We start from the raw sequence: 17,761 nt of genomic DNA, 5'->3' as shown, positions 1-17,761 counted from the left end.
TATGACGGAACTGGTAGTCATTATGGCTGATCATCTGTGGGGAGAGCAGGCCATTGAGCATAACGTGAATACAACTAACAAGACGGATATTTATATACCGCTTTTCAACAAAACTTCCCACAGTGGTTTACATAGATATAAACAAATAAATAAATTGCTCCCTATCCCCAAAGGGCTCACAATCTGAAAAAGAAACATAAGATAGACACCAGCAACAGTCACTGGAGGGATGCTGTGCTGGGGATGGATAGGGCCAGTTGCTCTCCCCCTGCTAAATAAAGAGAACCACCACTTTAAAAAGGTGCCTCATTTACTTAGTTAGCAGGGTTCCCATGAAAACACGGGATTTCCAGGTGATTCCAGTAAAATTGCTGTGGTTAAACACCATTTAACAACCCTTATGGGCTTAGCACCTGTATATCTCCGGGATCTCTCGGCCTGTGAGATCTTCTCAGCTGGCCCTCCTTAGTGTCCCAGGCCCTGGTGTAGTACGTGGTGACTGGGCCCATAGGAGGGTCTTCTCTGTGGCCACCGCTCTTCTTTGGAATACTCTTGCCCCCCAGATTCATTCAGCCCCCTCCCTGGCTGCTTTTAAGGCCTTTCTTAAGACCCACCTGTTTCACTAGGCGTTTGCCCTTTTGTTATTATATTATTGTTGTTGTTGTTTTAAATTAAATGTTATTGGTATTGTTGTTGTTCACCGCCTAGAGTCTTAGGAGGAGGCAGCATATAAGAGAATTCAAATAAATAAATAAATAAATAAATAAATAAATAAATTTAACTGGGATTGGCAACCAGTATCAGATCCTGGTTATCAATCCCAGTTAAATGCAGTTTAACTGCAGCAATTTGACTGGAATTACCCAGAAATTCCATATTCTCATGTCACACTCCTTGGAAGTGCATGTGGCTCAGCGATCGCAGGGACTCTTTAACTGCACTCACCACCATCATTAGAATATGGCTTTGCTTGCTTGATTATTTATTTATTCATAGGCATGTATATCCTGCCTTTTGATCACAAAAAAGACCTCAACTCTAACAAAACACTTAGGCAAGTTGGCTAACTTGAGGCTCTCCAGCTGTTGTTGGAGTACAACTCCTATCATCCTATCATTGGCTACTTCTGTACTTAGGCATTCCGACAACCAATCAAAAACCCTCAGATCAACCTGTGTTTCCACTTTACCAACAAAACTCTCTGAGCATGATCTACAGTTTCACTGCACTGTGCTGACACACCTTTCCCACCCAACCCCACACTGCAATGTTGGTATTGGCAAGTCAATCCAGACACACTTGACAGCCAGAAACTGCACAGCCCAGCTGTTGTACACAACCACTGGTGCTATTATTTATTTTACTTATTTGATTTGATTTCTATCCCACTCTTTCAAAAATGGCTCTTTCAAAAATGGCGGTTTTAGCAACTAGTCATACTAGAAGCACGTCAGCTCCCAGCCATGAGTTCCAGGCCCCCAAGTCCCTGAAAGTGACTGCCATACAGGAGCTGTGCTGTGCTATATCCTGGCTTCCAGGTATGTCTAAGTTTACTGAGGGTTGCCAGTGCTGGTGCACTTGAGTGAGGGGAAGCGAAGCAAAGGGGTGGGTTATCCTCAGAGTAATAGTCTCAAAATAACCCAGATCTACTGGATCACAGACAAGCAAAAATGTTGTTATGTGTTAATATGGAGTAATTCAGTTATCCATAAAAGAGAACAAGTATTTCTTTGATATGTTCTGTGCAAACTCATAAACATGTTCTTAAGGGCTGCAGGACCCTCAGGAACATATTTGCAGTTTCACAAAGTGCTTCTGGAGGAAGGAAAGACTGGCAAAAATCACCTCTCTCACACACACACACACACATATTAGGGGTGTGCACAAAACCGGCTGGCCTGGTTCAGTTTGAGTCTGAACTGGACCCAGACCAGGCCAGTTCAGTTCCCCCCTCCATTGGAAACCTCCCCCCCCCCCATGGGTTCAGTTCGGAGGGGTTGCAAGTCATTTTTTTCTAAGAAAAAATATATTACTTACCCCCTCTGGGTGGCTTCTCCTAGGCTATGGGGGGGGGGGGTCCGCAGAGGTTCCCCCCTCCCCCGCCAGCCTTATTGATGCCAAAAATCATCCAGTTTGGGCATTCTTCAGCCCTCCCAAATGGCTGCTGCTATGGGGGAAGGCCTAGAAAGGGCAGAAGAATGCCTGAATCAGGCAGGTTTTGGCACAAGGAAGGCCGGCAGGGGGAGGGGGAACCTCCATTGACCCCCACCCCCAGCCTTGGAGAAGCCCCTTGGAGGGTGTAAGTACTAAAAAAATTTTTTTTAATTTACTCACAAACCCCCTGAACAGCATGGGGGTGGGGGGGTGTTCAGTTTGACCCCAAACTGTCAAACCAAACCAGTTCGATGTCAAACATGTTTGAAGTCAAACCTGTTTGCACATCCCTAACACATATGATCACCCACACTGCTGAAGCAGGAGCTCTGCCACTGCAGCCATGCATCCTTTGACTGCATACACAGGGCATTAGCTGGGTTGTCCACTTATATTTTAATATATGCTGTAAAAGGCTTCCAAACAGCATGAAGTATATCTGGTAGGCCTGTGCACAGCCCATAATATTGGACTCTGACATGAACAAAAATTGTCAGAAGGGGCTGTGTCGGCTCCTCTCAACTGTCATGTAGTATCATACCAGGCCAGACATGTCTGCCGGACCCCGCCTGACCCCTCACTGCCCTGCCCTGCCCTGCCCTGCCCTGCCCTGCCCTCTCCTCCTCCTCCTCCAGCCTCAGAAAAAACCAACAAATCCCAGAAGATCTTGTGCCACTCAGGGACCTAGAAAAGAATTGGGTGGGGGAGGGGGGAAAGTTGGCGATGCGGTGCAGCTGGTGAGGGTGGAAACACCTGCTGTTGTGATCCCTCCAGAGTGAAGAGGGCCTAAAGGAGCCTCTCTCCTACTCCAACTCATCAGTCAGAGGTAAAGAAGGGAGGTGGAGGAGGAGGAGCAGGTAGGGCAGGGCCGGGGCAGGGAGAAGTGGTCCAACAAACATGTCAGATCTCTTAACATTCTACCCTGACAGCAGGGGGGGGGGGGCTTACTGACAGCTATAACAGTTGGAGGCTTCCTGTTGTTGTGGCAGAACTCCTTCTGACAAGACCCAACAAAAGTCATGCCAGACTTGTTACGGAGCTTGGGAGAGGAGATATCTTTATCTGCCCCAGCTACAGTGGAAGTGCACAGGTAAGGGAGCACTGCTAATTAATTAATTAATTAATTGTCTGTAGACATGGAGTTAAAGTTCCAAATAAATATTTAGGAAATCCCTCAGAGAGATAGATTAAGACCTACATGCCTGGTTGCTAGCTATATACAGGAAGAGAGAAGGCAGAAGAAGAAAGTATCTCTTTCCAGGTGAGAGAATGAAACCTTAGACCAGGGCTGCTCAACTTCAGCCCTCCTGCAGATGTTAGCCTACAACTCCCATAATACCTGGCTATTGGCCACTGTGGCCAGGGATTATGGGAGTTGTAGTCCAAAAACAGCTGGGGGCCAAAGTTGAGCAGGCCTGCCTTAGACTATGGCCATATTCGGATGTAACATGAAATCGGTAAAGGGGCCTCTGGTTGAAATTTCTGTGTGACCGAATCTGTGCAACTGCAGTTCAGACAAAAAATGGACCTGCAGTTTTCCTCCGCAGACTCCGGTTTGTACTTCAGTTTGTAGTGAATTTCACTGCCTTCTATTCTGGTTCTGCGGTGCCAGTGTTATGTCCAAATGCGGTACTGCAGTCTCCCCCATCTGCAACCAGAGTTGAGAGAGGAAGCTCCTCCCTCCTTCCAGCTGCAATCAGCTGCCAGGTCTGTCCTTCAGTCAAGAAGGAAGCCCAGGCAGCCAGTACCCCCTCCTCTCTGCAGTCTCGCTGAATAGAGAAAGGGAGCTCTCCCTTACATCTGAATTTGGATGGGCATGCGGGGGGAGGGGGAGTGGAACCATTGGTCCGTTGGAACCGCAGTTCCACATTGCATGTAAATGTGGCCTGTTAGTCGAACAAAAGGGGGAATCAAGCAAGGGAATCAAGTCAATAGAGTTGCTGGTGCTATGAGTTGATGCCATGCAGGAGCTGAATTTCCAACAAGTCTGACATGTCTGTCAGACCAACACAACTTCCCAGGGCCAAACCTCTGGATAACTGAGTGATAGGTCAGCTTCTCTAGGACATTGTATTGTATTGTATTGTATTGTATTGTATTGTATTGTATTGTATTGTATTGTATTGTATTGTATTAACTTATTTAAATCATTTGCAGTTAATTCTCTTCTACATTCATTTATACTGCAGTATTATTTAAATTCTAATGTATTAATATGATTTTTTGGTGATGATCTTTAGTCTTTTGTATTTGCTTTGTGGGCCTATTGGCTTTTATAAATGTTGATGATGATGAACTTCTCAAAGCGACCTAGGTACCATATATGGGTGCTAGTTCTGTAGCTGAAATGGTTCAGGTCAGCTTCCAATGCCGCACAGGTCAGCTTCCATGCATGCAGCAACCAAGAGATGGATAATGAGTTATTTATGAAGAACTCTCTTAGGAGCATCACCATAAATTGAACTGAATCAATGCAAGTTGACTGAATTAATGGGTTGGTGAATAATTCCAGATATTTCCTTGAAAACTTAGAACCAGAAGCCTGCCACAATACCACAACTGTGCCACATGTGGAAGTGCCCATATCCTGATAGCCATACCAACACAGTGGAGAGAATGAACTGCTACCATTTTCTTTCTTGCTTATTTTTGTGCAGGCTTTATCCCTCATTTCCCTTTCAAAAATATTTTAAGGTCTTATAAGAGTTTGATTTGAACGGCTCTTAGCTGGAGGCATTTACCGTTATCTCCTATTGCATGAAAGCTCTTTTTAAAGACTATTTTTTTAAAGTAGCTAACATTTTAGAAGAATAAAATTTTGTCTGTGAGTAATGCAAAAGACAAGAGTTAATCTGAATTTTGGTAAGTCCTACTATGAGATATCCTACGATAGGGTTTCTAGGCATCTGTGTATGGTTCTTTTGAAGTAAGACGTAAGATTTGGGCAGTATAAAAATATGTCAAATAAATAAATAAATAAATAAATAAAGTCCTCCCTTCTTCTCTTTATGTGTCCAAACAGGAACCTGCTGAGCCACTGACACCAAAGAAACCACGGGGAAGGCCAAAAGGAAGCAAAAAGCTGAAGGCCAGTAGTGGACAGACGGTAAGAGCCGGAGGCAGAAAGTGCCTTCGACTGACACTTAGCCCACTTCCTTCTGGCTTTGTGAAGCACAGAGGGAAGTGTGGTCATGTTTAGCCCCAAGCCCTTGGCATCTTCTCATTTCTTAATCTGGTTGAAGTTCTACAACTCTGATTTCCTTCACATGCCTCATCGAATCTAGAAGCCTCTGTATAAGTGTAACCCACCAGCTTCCTGCTCATCATCCTCTCCTCTTGGCTTCTTTATCATTCTCCACGGTCATCATTCACTGTCTAGTTCTCGTAGATTCCCTTAGCCCCCTTTTGTGTCATGTTTCACATTCCTTTGTCATCATTAACGCCACCATTGGTTTTATCAATGCTGCTTTTCCATTCAGGCTGGCTCAAAATAGTGGTGGAGGTGGTGGTGGTGTTGGTGGTGGTGGTGGTCATTGTTGACATTGTCATCAACCGCTTATTGTCTTCTCAGTCTGATTGATTGATTGATTAAGTGCCATCAAATCGGTGTTGACTCTTAGTGACCACATAGATAGATTCTCTCCAGGATTATCTGTCTTCAACTTGGCCTTTAAGGTCTCTCAGTGGTGCATTCATTGCTGTTGTAATTGAGTCCATCCACCTTGCTGGTGGCCGTCCCCTTCTTCTCTTTCCTTCTACTTTTCAGCATTATGAACTTCTCAAAGGAGCTGTATCTTCACATAATGTGTCCGAAAGCAGACTTCTCAGTCTACTCCTCTATATTCTCACCATCCCTAACCTGGAATGTAAGGAGAGGTGCTATTTGCAAAGCTTTTCAAGGGTCAGATTAATTCTGAAGGGTTGCGCTGATGGCAGCAGCAAGGGATATTCTGCTGCCTTGCTGGTGCTCCAATAATCTGTTACCTGAGGAAACCACCTCACATTGCCTCATGAAAGGGCCATCCCTGGGGAATTATCTCCTTTGCCTTCAGACCTGAGTCTATTGGATTCTTTGAGCCTTTCATGCCACTGAGGCCTACCTTGTCAGTCATTTATGTTTGTGGTCCTGGTCTTGTTGGTATTCTCTAGTGTGCAACATGCTCCCCTGGGCTTTCTAAACATCTGCTGTATTGTCTGCATCCACATCCTTTCATACACTGAGACTATTCCCACACGCGGTGGAAACTACCAGGAGACATGCATTTCCTGACGGCAAGCCCACTAAATTGCCCCCCTCAAACGGGATTAATGGACTGTGCGTTCCGCTAACCCCATTTGTTTGATCATGTGTCACCACGGTGCGGCTCCGCACCACAGTGACTCATGAGTAGCCCCCCCGACTGGGAAGCTACAACAAGCCTCCCGGTGTCAAGGGGCTTCCCAGAATGCCCTGCACACTCGTGGGGGCTGGGAGGCCCTACACACTTCTGGGGGCTGGGAGGCCCCTGATCCCCACCACCCCAACTGGCTCTGTGACGGAGCTGGTAATTGTGTGGGTGGCTGATCCAGCCGCCCAGGGCGAGCTTCCTACCTGTCAAGCCCGCTTTCCCCACAGAACCATCTTAGGCTCTCCACACTGCTCATGTGGAGAGTCTTTCATTCTTTCTTCACCCCAAACACTTCTTGTTCCTACTTGGTGATCTCCTAATTTTCCTCTTTCTTGCATCAATCCTCATTTGTTGACTTCAGTTACTGATCATGATCTTTCACTCAGCCCTCTCCCTCAAGAAGCCTCCTGAGTCACCAAGGAAACTTCTAACCATGTTTAATACTTTGGTTCCAAAATCCACACCTAAGGGGAGATTATTTTTAGTGTCTCTTCATTACAGGTGCACACATCAGTTGAAAAAAGACCAAGAGGAAGACCGCGAAAATGGGTGAGTAATGTGGCAGGAAAATAATTGTGCCTATTTTCTTTAAACAGCTTCTGGTGTTCTAAAGATTTAGCTGAAGGAGTTGTTATACAAGCCACTCTCACTGTGCTTCTCAAGCAAAATTTGAAAAGCAATTTATATTTGGGAAGTGAGGAAGCTCTAGGGACCAAAAGAGGGCTAGTTCACCCATTCCCCTGACTTCTCTAGAACAGCTGAAATTGACCATCATTAGTAGGATTGCCAAATTTGCAAGATTAATTCATGTGTGCAAGGGAATACTGAGAGCAAGCTTTACTACCAACCAACAATAAACTCAGTCACTTGGGTGTTTAGAGACAAGGCATCATTCTGTTGGTGAACAGGCTAGTAGCCAGCCTGTATCCATTGCCAAATGGGTAATGTTGCCCCAGATTTAACCATGATTTCTCTACATGAAGCTTAAGTCCCATTTTTACCATCTTTACTTAGCAAGGAAGATTAACAGTCCCTCCTTGATTAGTTTTGTTGTTCCCCTTGATCTTTAGCTTTGTGAAAGTAGATGTAGATCTACCCTTCTATATAAAGATCTGAGATGCCTCTCAGCTCATATGTGCTGTTACTCTTTTTTATGATCAACTTTGTTTTCTAGTATTTCAAATCAACTGTTTATTGATGCATTGATTCACATCACTTGCAGAGAGTGCTCTTTTCTCTCTTCAGTAACTGAACTCCAAAGGGCTAAATATGTATTTATTTAAATATCTTTATCCTGCCTTCCCTAGCAAAATCACATTTTGGGGGGAAACTAAACAGTGCTCCATACTAGAAATACAAATAGAAGAAGGTTGCTTGCTGAGGCAGGAGTGCTGAACTGTTGCAGTGGCTAGCTCTATGACACCTGCTGACATAATCTGTCCTGTGGTTAAACTGCCAGCAACACAGAGGGAGAAAAATATCTCAGCCATGACTCACAACATAGGTTTGTAACTGTTCTGTGTATCCAACACAAGCTGGAGATCTGAAGCAGAAAGAGAGACTCCTGATAGCTCAGCCTTAGTTTTGGGCCTATGATGCTCCAGTCCAGGAGATCTCAAACTTGGGTCCTAAGATGTTGTTGGGCTACAGCTAGGGAAGTGCATGGAACCGGGCAGGGGTGGCTCAAGGGGGTGGGGGATGTCATTTTAAGGGCAGGGGAGGGTGTACTTACCCCTCCCCCTGCTGGCGCTCAGTTTCCTTAAAAGCCTTCAGGGCGGCAGTGTACCTCCCTGCTGCCCCTTCCCCCTCTTCAGCCAGAAGTGGCCGGAAGTACCAGGTGCACACATGCACACCTGTCTGACATGCATGTGCACCTGATACCTCCGGGTACTTCCCTGCCCTTAAAGTGACACTCCTCCTGGCTTCGAACTTCACCCCCCCTCCCGTTGTTCGAACCTGTTCGGCCTCCGAACAGGTTCATGCACATCCCTAGCTACAGCTCCCATAATCCAACAGCCGTTGCAGCTGAGAATGATGGGAGTTGTAATCCAACAGCATCTGGGAACCCAAGGTTTGGAACCCCTATTATAGCCCACAGAGTTAGGGTCCAGTTGTGCTGGATTCATCCATGGAGTGCAAAATATCTACATCCTGAATGTTCTTGCTTTACTCAGGAATCTTCTCAGAGCTCAACGTCAGCAACGCCTCTGATTTTTCTAGCACTATTGTTCTTATATGCATGAGAACAAGCAGAAGACCACAAAAGAAACTAAGGAACAGAAAGTTGTTGCATTCTGATGGTGTTGTAGGAGATCAGGAAGCCTAGGGGATGTGCAGATCCTGCTCCTGCTCAGCAAGAGAACTTCCAAAGCTACTCTGAGACTGAGGTGGTACTCCAAGCTAGGTTTTCAATGTCTAAAGCTGCTGCAGTCCTATGCACACTTATTTGGAAGTAAGCCCCACTGAACCCATGATTAAAATGGCCACAACATGGATCTTCTATGACTGGAACTCCCAACATCTCTTTCTTTTTCAAAGAGCAGCTATGGGGGACCAGGTGGGGACGGTGCTTATGATCAGAGCTGCAGCAAAAATTGTGTCTGTAAGTTGTATAATAATAATAATAATAATAATAATAATAATAATAATAATAATATACTGCTGTTCAACCAAAGCTCACAAAGCAGTTTACAAAGAAGAATACATAAATAAAATGCTCCCCTGTCCCCAAAGGTTTCACAACCTAAAAGAAACATAAGGCAGACAAGCCACTGGATGCTGTGCTGGGGCTGGATACCAGCTTCAGGGAGTGGTTTGAGTTGGGGAAGCAGTGCAGTGGGAAGGGCTTGAGCCCTCCTCTCCCCCATGCCATGGCCCTAATCCAGCACACACACATCCAGCAACTTTTTGAAAAAGAGACATCAGGAGTTCCAATCACTAAAGTCTCTTCTTGTCTTGTTTGGCCCTGACTCTGGGACCTACTTCTGAATCTTCATGCATAGGATTGTGCTGTCAGTCCATCACAGTGATCACTGAACCATGCTGGCTTTCATTTTCTTGCCATTTGCCAAAGTACTGCTGAGCTCACATATCAATCCACTTGTAATGTCTTAAACCAGCTGCTTGGAAAAATTCAGTGCTACAGTGAAAAGGAAGCTTTTGAGGTAGGTTTGACTGGGTGGGGGCGGGGGGTGTCCAAGGTTACCCAGAGGGATCTGTAGTTGAAGGGCGATTTGTTCCATCGGTCACTCTCTAACCATTATGCAACATGGGCTGTCTGTTGGCCAAGTAATATTCATCACCGTGATGGGGAAATTCATGTGAAATAACCTGGAGAAGGTGGATGGGCACTACTTCTGTAGGTTGCTGAAAAGAATATTCTTTAAGAAGCATTTCTTAAAACCTTGTGTTTTGTTCGATGGACCTTTTGAATGCTGTTCTATATTAACATTTCATTTTGCAGCTTGTCATCCAGGAGGAAGACTGTCAGAAAGACAGCATTCAAGGAAGCAGCAATGCAAGTTCTAATTCACGCCCCGCCACAGAAGGTTTGTGGCATTAGGGTGCAGCTTTTAACAGTAACATGATAAGCTATTTTAAGGAGAATTGACATGAAACAGGGGTGGAGGCACATGGATGTCGCAAGGAGCGCCTCATCAAGCTTTTCTTCTGAAATTGTTTAAAGTTAAAATGAAGAGATGCGGGAGGCGTCACTAGCTCTACCTTTACGCGGTTTGTTGTTCGTTTGTTTGGTCATTTGATGCATGAAGTACATGGGTGAGTGTCAAGCAGCCAAGCCTGAGTTCTAAGAAAGTCAGTGTAGATACCACATGATAAATTCCAGCATGTTAAACCTCATTTGTTCAAGCCCATTTCCTCCCTGACTTCTGCTGTCGTATAACTTCCCACCTCTAAGGCACGTGATGACATCAGCAGAGCCACAGACTCCTTTGTGATGGCCTCACTTCCTGCCCTGTTCTCTGTCAGATTTCTATCTTGAGTAGATCCTTGATACCACTTAAAACAACACCGACGTCATGTTGCACTTCCCTCTTCTGCCTGAACAGCCACATGCACACTCATTCACACTTGCACAAGCAGCCTCTTGCCATCTGATAAGAGGTAGATGTGAAAGGATGTGTAAGTACTAGAATATATAGCAGTGCGACACATCATGCTTTAGCAGCCCACTAAGAATTTCATAAATTTCAGATTTGACATTAGTAGGCTCTTCTCTCTGAGGGAAGGCAGAGATGTATAGCGGCGGAAATGCTAGGTGATGGAAAATGTGGAATCAAATACTCGTCAATTTGAGACTATCTGGAACCAATTCAGAGCACATTCCTTTTAAACTAATTTGGCCCAGTATTGTGCTGTGTGAAAGTATCTATCCTCACATGCCCCTGGTATCTCTGCTCAGCCATTTAGCTCGCAGAACGACCTTGGCTCAGTCACTGTGCAGGGTGGGGAGGAGAGGGAAGGGGAATAATTCGAACAGCCAAACAGAGCTGTAGGGAAGACTGCAGGGAGGAAGCCACAGTGGGGCCTCTGGGCCTGGCTGCACAGATAGGATTCCCAACTCTGACAGTACCTATTCCTGGAAATTTGCCTGCCACCATATCTTAACCAATATTTTTCACAACATCAAGCCATTAAATCTGTAAGAGATTTCAATAGTGACCTGGAGATTGATGGACACTGACTTCTGGAGTCTCCAGACTGATCCTGGAGGGTTGGGAGACCTTCTCACAGATAATCCAGGCCCCTTTCCTGAATTTTCAGCTTGTCCTTTTAAAAACCAAGATATAAGGGAAAGGGTGCAAGCGCTATTTGACCCAGTGGCTACCTAAGAGAAGCCAGCTTGCTTCTGCCTTCTTGTGAGTGCAATGAGCTTCAATGAGCTCAAAGACACCGGGATGACTGAGAAGCACCAGGCCCTTATTTTAAAATTCATAACATTAAATTGTACTTTATTAATGTTTCTTACAATTAAATAACTTTGGACTGGGTTATCAGACTGCAAGTCTTGACTGTTCTATGGCAGTTATTTTCCTCTGTCAATCAGCACACTTTCTGCATTAGCATAAAATCACAGCAGCCATCTGAGTGACTGTAATGTTCTAATAAAGCTATTTTCTCTGTGTGTTCTAAGGGAGGGGTTCCCAATCTCAGGTCCCCCAGCTGATGGAACTACAACTGGCTGGGCATTGGCAAGTTTCTGCTTGCTCTCCACTACCATTATTTATTTTTATTATTATTATTATTATTATTATTATTTAATTAATTCAATTTCTATACCGCCCTTCCAAATATGGCTCAGGGCGGTTTAAACAGGGAAATAATACATAAGTAAGATTGCTCCCTGTCCCCAAAGGGCTCACAATCTAAAAAAGAAACATAAGATAGACCCCAGCAACAGTCACTGGAGGTACTGTGCTGGGGGTGGGTAGGGCCAGTTACTCTCCCCCTGCTAAATAAAGAGAATCACCACATTAAAAGGTGCCTCTTTGCCAAGTTAGCAGGGGCCATTCCCCTTTAATGTACAGCTAGAGGAGAATGCTAAGTGTTCTGGGGTGTATTCTCAGTCCGCATGGGGTGGCAGCAATTCCCAAGTGGCCTGAGCAGTGCTCTGTGGGAACTAACTGTGCACCTTAGAACCTCAGAATCCTGGGCCATGCACATCAGCAGACAATTCCGTGTGGAAATGGTTCCCTGAAAGTTTGAAAGCCAGTGCTCTAATTCACTCTTCATTCATGTTGCTTTTAGGCACATCTGGGAAAGAATGTCACAGGATCAGCAGGACTTCAGAATTCAGAAGACCGTTGAACACCTCCTCAGCTGCAGTTCAGCAGGAGTCTGCTTGCTGATTTGTTAATGTAATGGTTTTTTAACAAAAGAAATTAGGGAATCTTTTGAATTCCCATTCTGCCACACCTGTGCAAAGTGAATGCCTATACACCCCCCCCCACACACACACACACATTGCTGATGTCTCCCCCCACCCACCCAAGTCCCCTAGGAGTCTCCTACAAGTTTCAGGCATTCACTTTTGAAGTGGCAGGCTTTGGCCGAGGAGGATTCTTAGATCTCAGTGTTAACATGGAATTAAGGTTACATTTTAGTCCTGAAAGGCTTTTACAGCTCTGTGCCTTTTGTTCACACTTCCGGGAACAGAGATGTTGGCTTTAATAAATAAGAAGAACCTGAATGATGATCAACACAATCTGAAGCATGTTTTTCCTCTGAAGTCCTACTTCATTCAATGGGGCTTACTTCCTAATAAATGTGTTTAGGATTGCCACTATATATAGACTACAACTTCAAGAACTTGAGGCTTTATATTTTTAAATTGTTGTTGTCCTTAGTACACATGTGCATCTTACTTTTTTTTGTGCCATGCTAAGATCTCTGGTCCAACTAGTTTTGCAGTTTTTATAGTACTTTAAGATGGAAAACCAAAAAAGGATCCCCAAAACATGATTAGCACTACTGCAAAACATGTGTACATTTTGTCAGTTGTCATCAGTACTTGTTAGATAATGAACATTATGCATTTCCTTCTCCTCCACCCACCACAAAGTCCCCCACAAATCCTGAAGAAATTTTGGAACTTTTTAAAAACAGAGGTTTTGTAATTTGTTATTTGTAATCGTAATTTGTTAAAGGACAGTACATAATGACATATGAGCTCACCTAACCCATTACAAAGGAATAATAAAAAGCAATAATTTCTTTAAGACTGAAATTGACAACACCAGAAATTGTCAGTGATCTGGTCTAGTCAATTAAAAACCTTTTAATTCCATGGGACAGGGGGAGGCGAGTGGCTTTTATTTCCACACAAATCAATCTCCATGTGATTTATCCCAGTACTTTACACATCTAACCCCGATATACCTTTTCTGATCTAAGAATTAAGTGTGTGACTCATTTTTAATCCAGAAAACAAAGTGCCTAAGAGATTGGGCAGAAACCATACCTGACAACCCTTCTATAAGCATGCTATTTGCAGGTTCTCTGTAATTTCATGTTTTGTGGTGTTGCATTGGTGCAGCAATTATAATCCTGTCCTAAGTGCATGGCACAGTGTGAAGGAATCACTCCTTCCCATTATGTTTTATTTTTCTTCAGTTTGTTCTGTGTCCCCTCCAGGTTCTGCAAGGGTTAAAAGCTAGCAACCTCTGTCAGCCAAGTCCAGGTAAAAGTCGCCTGCTGCAGAGTTTTGGAGGGAAAATGTGTTACAATGTGTTGTGATTGGTTGTCTCCAGGCACAGCTCAAAGGTTCTGGCCGCTTGAGGGAAGAAACTCCATGACTGGTTAATGTATCCTACTGAAACTGGATAAAAGAAAGGGTTGAACAGCCAGGAGCTTTCCCAGACAGCAGGCTTTACCACAGGTTTTCTGTGAGGCTTTATTGCAAGTTTGAAGTTGCCAACCACCACCACCACCCCCAAAAAATGATGCAAAAAGTGAATGCTTTTACCTTGGATATAAATTGGGCTACACTCTGACACACAATGAAAAACCCGAATTGTGTGTGAAGTGCTCCCTGATAGCTCACAGGGACTTCGGGTAAATTTGGCCGATATGTGTACACACAACTCCATTCTGGAAGAGATGTGAACTAAAAGCCGGGTGTGAAAAGTTCCCAGGATGGGGAGGGCTGAGGGCGAAAAAGTTCAGTGAGAGAGAGTGCCGCGGAGTGTTGTGTGAGCTGGAAGGCTGGAACACCAGGAGCTTTCCCAGACAGCAGGTCTTAAGAGGGCTGAAGTACTGTGAGTTATGGATATTTCAAATTTACCTATAAAACCGACACAAAAAGTGGATTTTTTTTTAACCTGGACATAAATCAGGCTAAGATCCAATGAGCAATGAAAAATCCGAATCGTGTATGGAGTGCTCCCCGATAGCTCGCAGGGACTTCGACTTAAAGCTGGGTGATATGTGAACACACACCTGCCCTTCCGTAGTTAAAGTAAAATCACCATCTGGGAACACTCCAGCAGGGTAGGCTGGGGCTGAAACTGCTGGGGAGGTAGCAGTGAGGGAGCTGGCCCTCCTAAAACCTTCTAGGCCTTGGGAGAGAAGGCGAGCAAGCTTGTTGTTTTATGCTCAGTGGGGAAGACTGCGTAGTCTTCCCCACTGAACTTTACATCATTTGCTCCTGTACTGTTTTTTTAATTCTTGCAACCTTTTATAATAGTAAACCTGTTCTTCTTGTTCTTATACTGTTTTACTGGTGTCTCTTTCTGTTATTTTGGTCCCACCTCATGCCTACCGGCCCATTTTATTTACCACAATACTGAGTTTTGATATTGTCTTTTGGATTGATTGATTGATTGATTGATATTGTTTTTTGAAAGACAGAGGGTTCCGTGGCTGGGAGTGGAACCAGTCACCCAAGGTAAATATCTTATTTTGCTAGCAGCAGATGGTTAGACTGAGGGCCAGCTGCTGCCAGGCACTCATACACAGCCAATCACAGAATTAGAGTTTAAGTAGCACTGCCTCATTGCCATTTGCTACTTGAGGTGAATGCCAATGAGCCACTTCTGCCTTGCCTTGCTGGCCCCACCCTAGGCAGCTAGCACTAATGCAGCCCCAACCCCACCTCTCCAGCCCATATTCCACCCCTTTTCCACCCTTACCACCAGCACTCACTATTGCCACTGGCCTGGAGGTGGGAGAAAGCAGGAGAGAACGAGAGATGGTGCTGGCTTAGCAATGCAGCAGCAGCAGCAGCAGCAGCAGCAAAGAGAAGCCAACCAGTGTTGCTGAGCATGCTCCATGCTGCCTGGAGCTGACATGCAAACAGTAGGTGGCAGCAGAGCATCTCCTCGAAAGCTGAAGCCAGCAATGAGGGTGAAGAAGGGTGTAGTTTGGGCTGGTGAGACAGGGTGGGGCAGCAAGTGAGGTGGGAGCAAGGTAAAAAGCCGAGGCGGGGCATTGGGATGCTTGTACTCACTGTCAGTGGTTCACTCACTACCTGAAACCATCACCACACATAACTTCATGACAGAGCCACCCCAGAATCTTAAGGTCGTTTCAAATACCTAAGAGAAGTCAACTTGCTTCTGCCTTCCAGGCAGCACATAATTAACCTATGGAATTTACTGCCATGGAATGTGGTGATGGACACTAGGTTGGATGGCTTTAAAAGGGGCTCAGACAAATTCATGGAGGACAGGTCTACCAACGGCTACTAGTCTGATGGCTGTGGGCCATCTCCAGCCTCAGAGGCACGATTCCTCTCAGTACCAGTTGCAGAGAGCAACAGCAGGAGAGAGGGCATGCACATACCTCTTGTCTGTGGGCTTCCCAGAGGCATCTGGTGGGCCACTGTGTGAAACAGAATGCTGGACTAAATGGGCCTTGTGCCTGATCCAGCGGGGCTGTTCTTATGTGCTTCAACACAGGGGAAAAATTACAATCCATTCTTTTCTGGACCCCAGCAGCATCAACAGGGCTACCACTTTCTAATGCAACTGTGTCAATATCATGAGTGACTGATGGTATTTCCAATCAATAAGGAATGCTGCCTTCATCTGAAATGGGTTTGCTGTGTACAGCAGAAAAAGGTTTATATACACCTCACTTCTCTACTTGCAAGGGAAATGCCAGACTGGTTGGGATCCCACATTATGCAACTCCAAAGAGGATAATTTTCTCCTCCAGCACCTTTCCTTACAAAGCAAGCATGTGCAACTGTTGTCTGCCACCATTATAAGATACTGAGGGGGGACTCTCTCTAAAAGTCTAACCTCCCCCAATTAGGACTTAAAGTCCTAAGTTTCTGGAAGTCTACCAGGGCTGGTCAGTGGGCAGACCTATTCTTCTAAAGGATTTTATATCTACCTTTTATGCATGGATCTCTAGAGCATTTACTGGACAGCAGAAAAGACTACAAAGCCAAGTAAGTTGAAATTATTGTATTACAAGTTTTAACTTGCACGTGTATGTGCCAAATACAAGAAGAAGAATTGAAACAACGAATGAGAAATGAAATAAAAGGTGAAATAAACTACATCCTCCAATCCTTTTTTTCTAAACGTACCCTAAGATGGAAAAGGACAGGTACTCAGGTACTTCAGTTCCTCTTGGTGGAGTTGAAGCTGCAGCTTCTGAAGTACCCCTTTTTCCTCTTCGGACTCCAGCTGAAAGTCCAAGAAAACTAACCAGCCCCAAACAAAGGGATTGTCTCCCATCCAGCTATCCTTCCAAGACTGTCCCTTTTACTCGCAAGCAAATCAGTGTTTTCCTGGGGGGATTCTACCCAGTTATTGGAATGGGGGTGGGTGGGGTGGCGGGTCCTATACCACCACCTACATATATGACTCCAGGACCTTTCTCTCCTAGCCAGAGTCATTGATAACATCAGACTAAGAGGATTTGCATTGCAACAGGTTATCCATCTTAATCTGATTTCACAACTGCTCAGCCATCTCCGAAAGGCTAGTTTCAGCTAACCTCAGAGAATGAAAGTACATCTTAGAGATGTTCCAACAAAACTAAGCCATTAACAAAGGCTACCTCTAGGCCAGGGTGAAGGGTCCTTTTACCACAGTGCACACATACATCCACGTAATTGACTAACATTCAAATGCTTCTTGAGAACACAGCTATGAGCTAGGAAACTCAGGCTTACTGCAACACAACCAGCGATGAAATGTACAAAATAAGGCAGGTTCTCTCAAATGTGGGTCCCCCACATTTGATGCTGGACTACAACCCATTATCCATGCAAGTTAAAAATGCAGCAAGACTCCAGCCATTGTGGCTGGGGGTAATGGGAGTTGTAGTCCAGCAACATGGTGGGGGAGGCCACATTTGAGAACATCTGAAATAAGGAGTTATGCTGCTTTTGAGTATTCTGTTTGCTTTTCTTTGCTATCACTCACCTTACCTATGTTAGAACTAGCCTCTGTAAACAAGCTCATATATAAAACATCATAAATCTCAAAAACATATGTGCTCATTTCTTAAGCATCTGGTCTTGTGAATTTTATACGTGTACTTTTTCTGCACTAAAACTGCTTCAATAGTTTTTTGTGGTAAAAAGAGAGTTCTGAATGCTTTATCACCATTCATGTGCTAAGCTTTCAGATGGGTCTGAACCAAAGCCCTGAGCCCCAAAATCTCTGGACTGGAAAACTTTGAAATGCAGCAAGAGATAAATGGGTTTAGATATTCAAAAGATCACTGCTTGAAGAAAGAAAACT

The 17,761-nt window shown here is 44.7% G+C and overlaps 1 protein-coding gene across 3 annotated transcripts in view; it reads left to right on the top strand.

Annotated features, from left to right (window-relative positions):
- Positions 1-13,281, top strand: part of LOC128346876 (high mobility group protein HMGI-C-like) — a 31,188-nt gene extending 17,907 nt beyond the window's left edge. The window contains exons 1-5 of one of the 3 annotated variants that reach the window (XR_008317257.1): positions 2,865-2,980; positions 5,177-5,260; positions 7,044-7,091; positions 10,006-10,090; positions 12,309-13,281. Coding sequence is in view for 1 of the 3 variants with exons in the window: in XM_053300633.1 (XP_053156608.1) it covers positions 5,177-5,260; positions 7,044-7,091; positions 10,006-10,090; positions 12,309-12,409 (318 nt within the window). In the remaining 2 variants the exon portion in view is untranslated. Of the gene's footprint in view, positions 1-2,864; positions 2,981-3,123; positions 3,245-5,176; positions 5,261-7,043; positions 7,092-10,005; positions 10,091-12,308 lie in introns of those variants that run through there. The other 2 variants (XR_008317256.1, XM_053300633.1) reach the window with 2 other exon arrangements.
- Positions 13,282-17,761: the final 4,480 nt, after the last annotated feature.

Source organism: Hemicordylus capensis, chromosome 2 (genome assembly GCF_027244095.1).
Source record: "Hemicordylus capensis ecotype Gifberg chromosome 2, rHemCap1.1.pri, whole genome shotgun sequence".
NCBI lineage: Eukaryota > Metazoa > Chordata > Lepidosauria > Squamata > Cordylidae > Hemicordylus > Hemicordylus capensis.
This window is presented reverse-complemented; position numbering and strand designations above follow the sequence as displayed.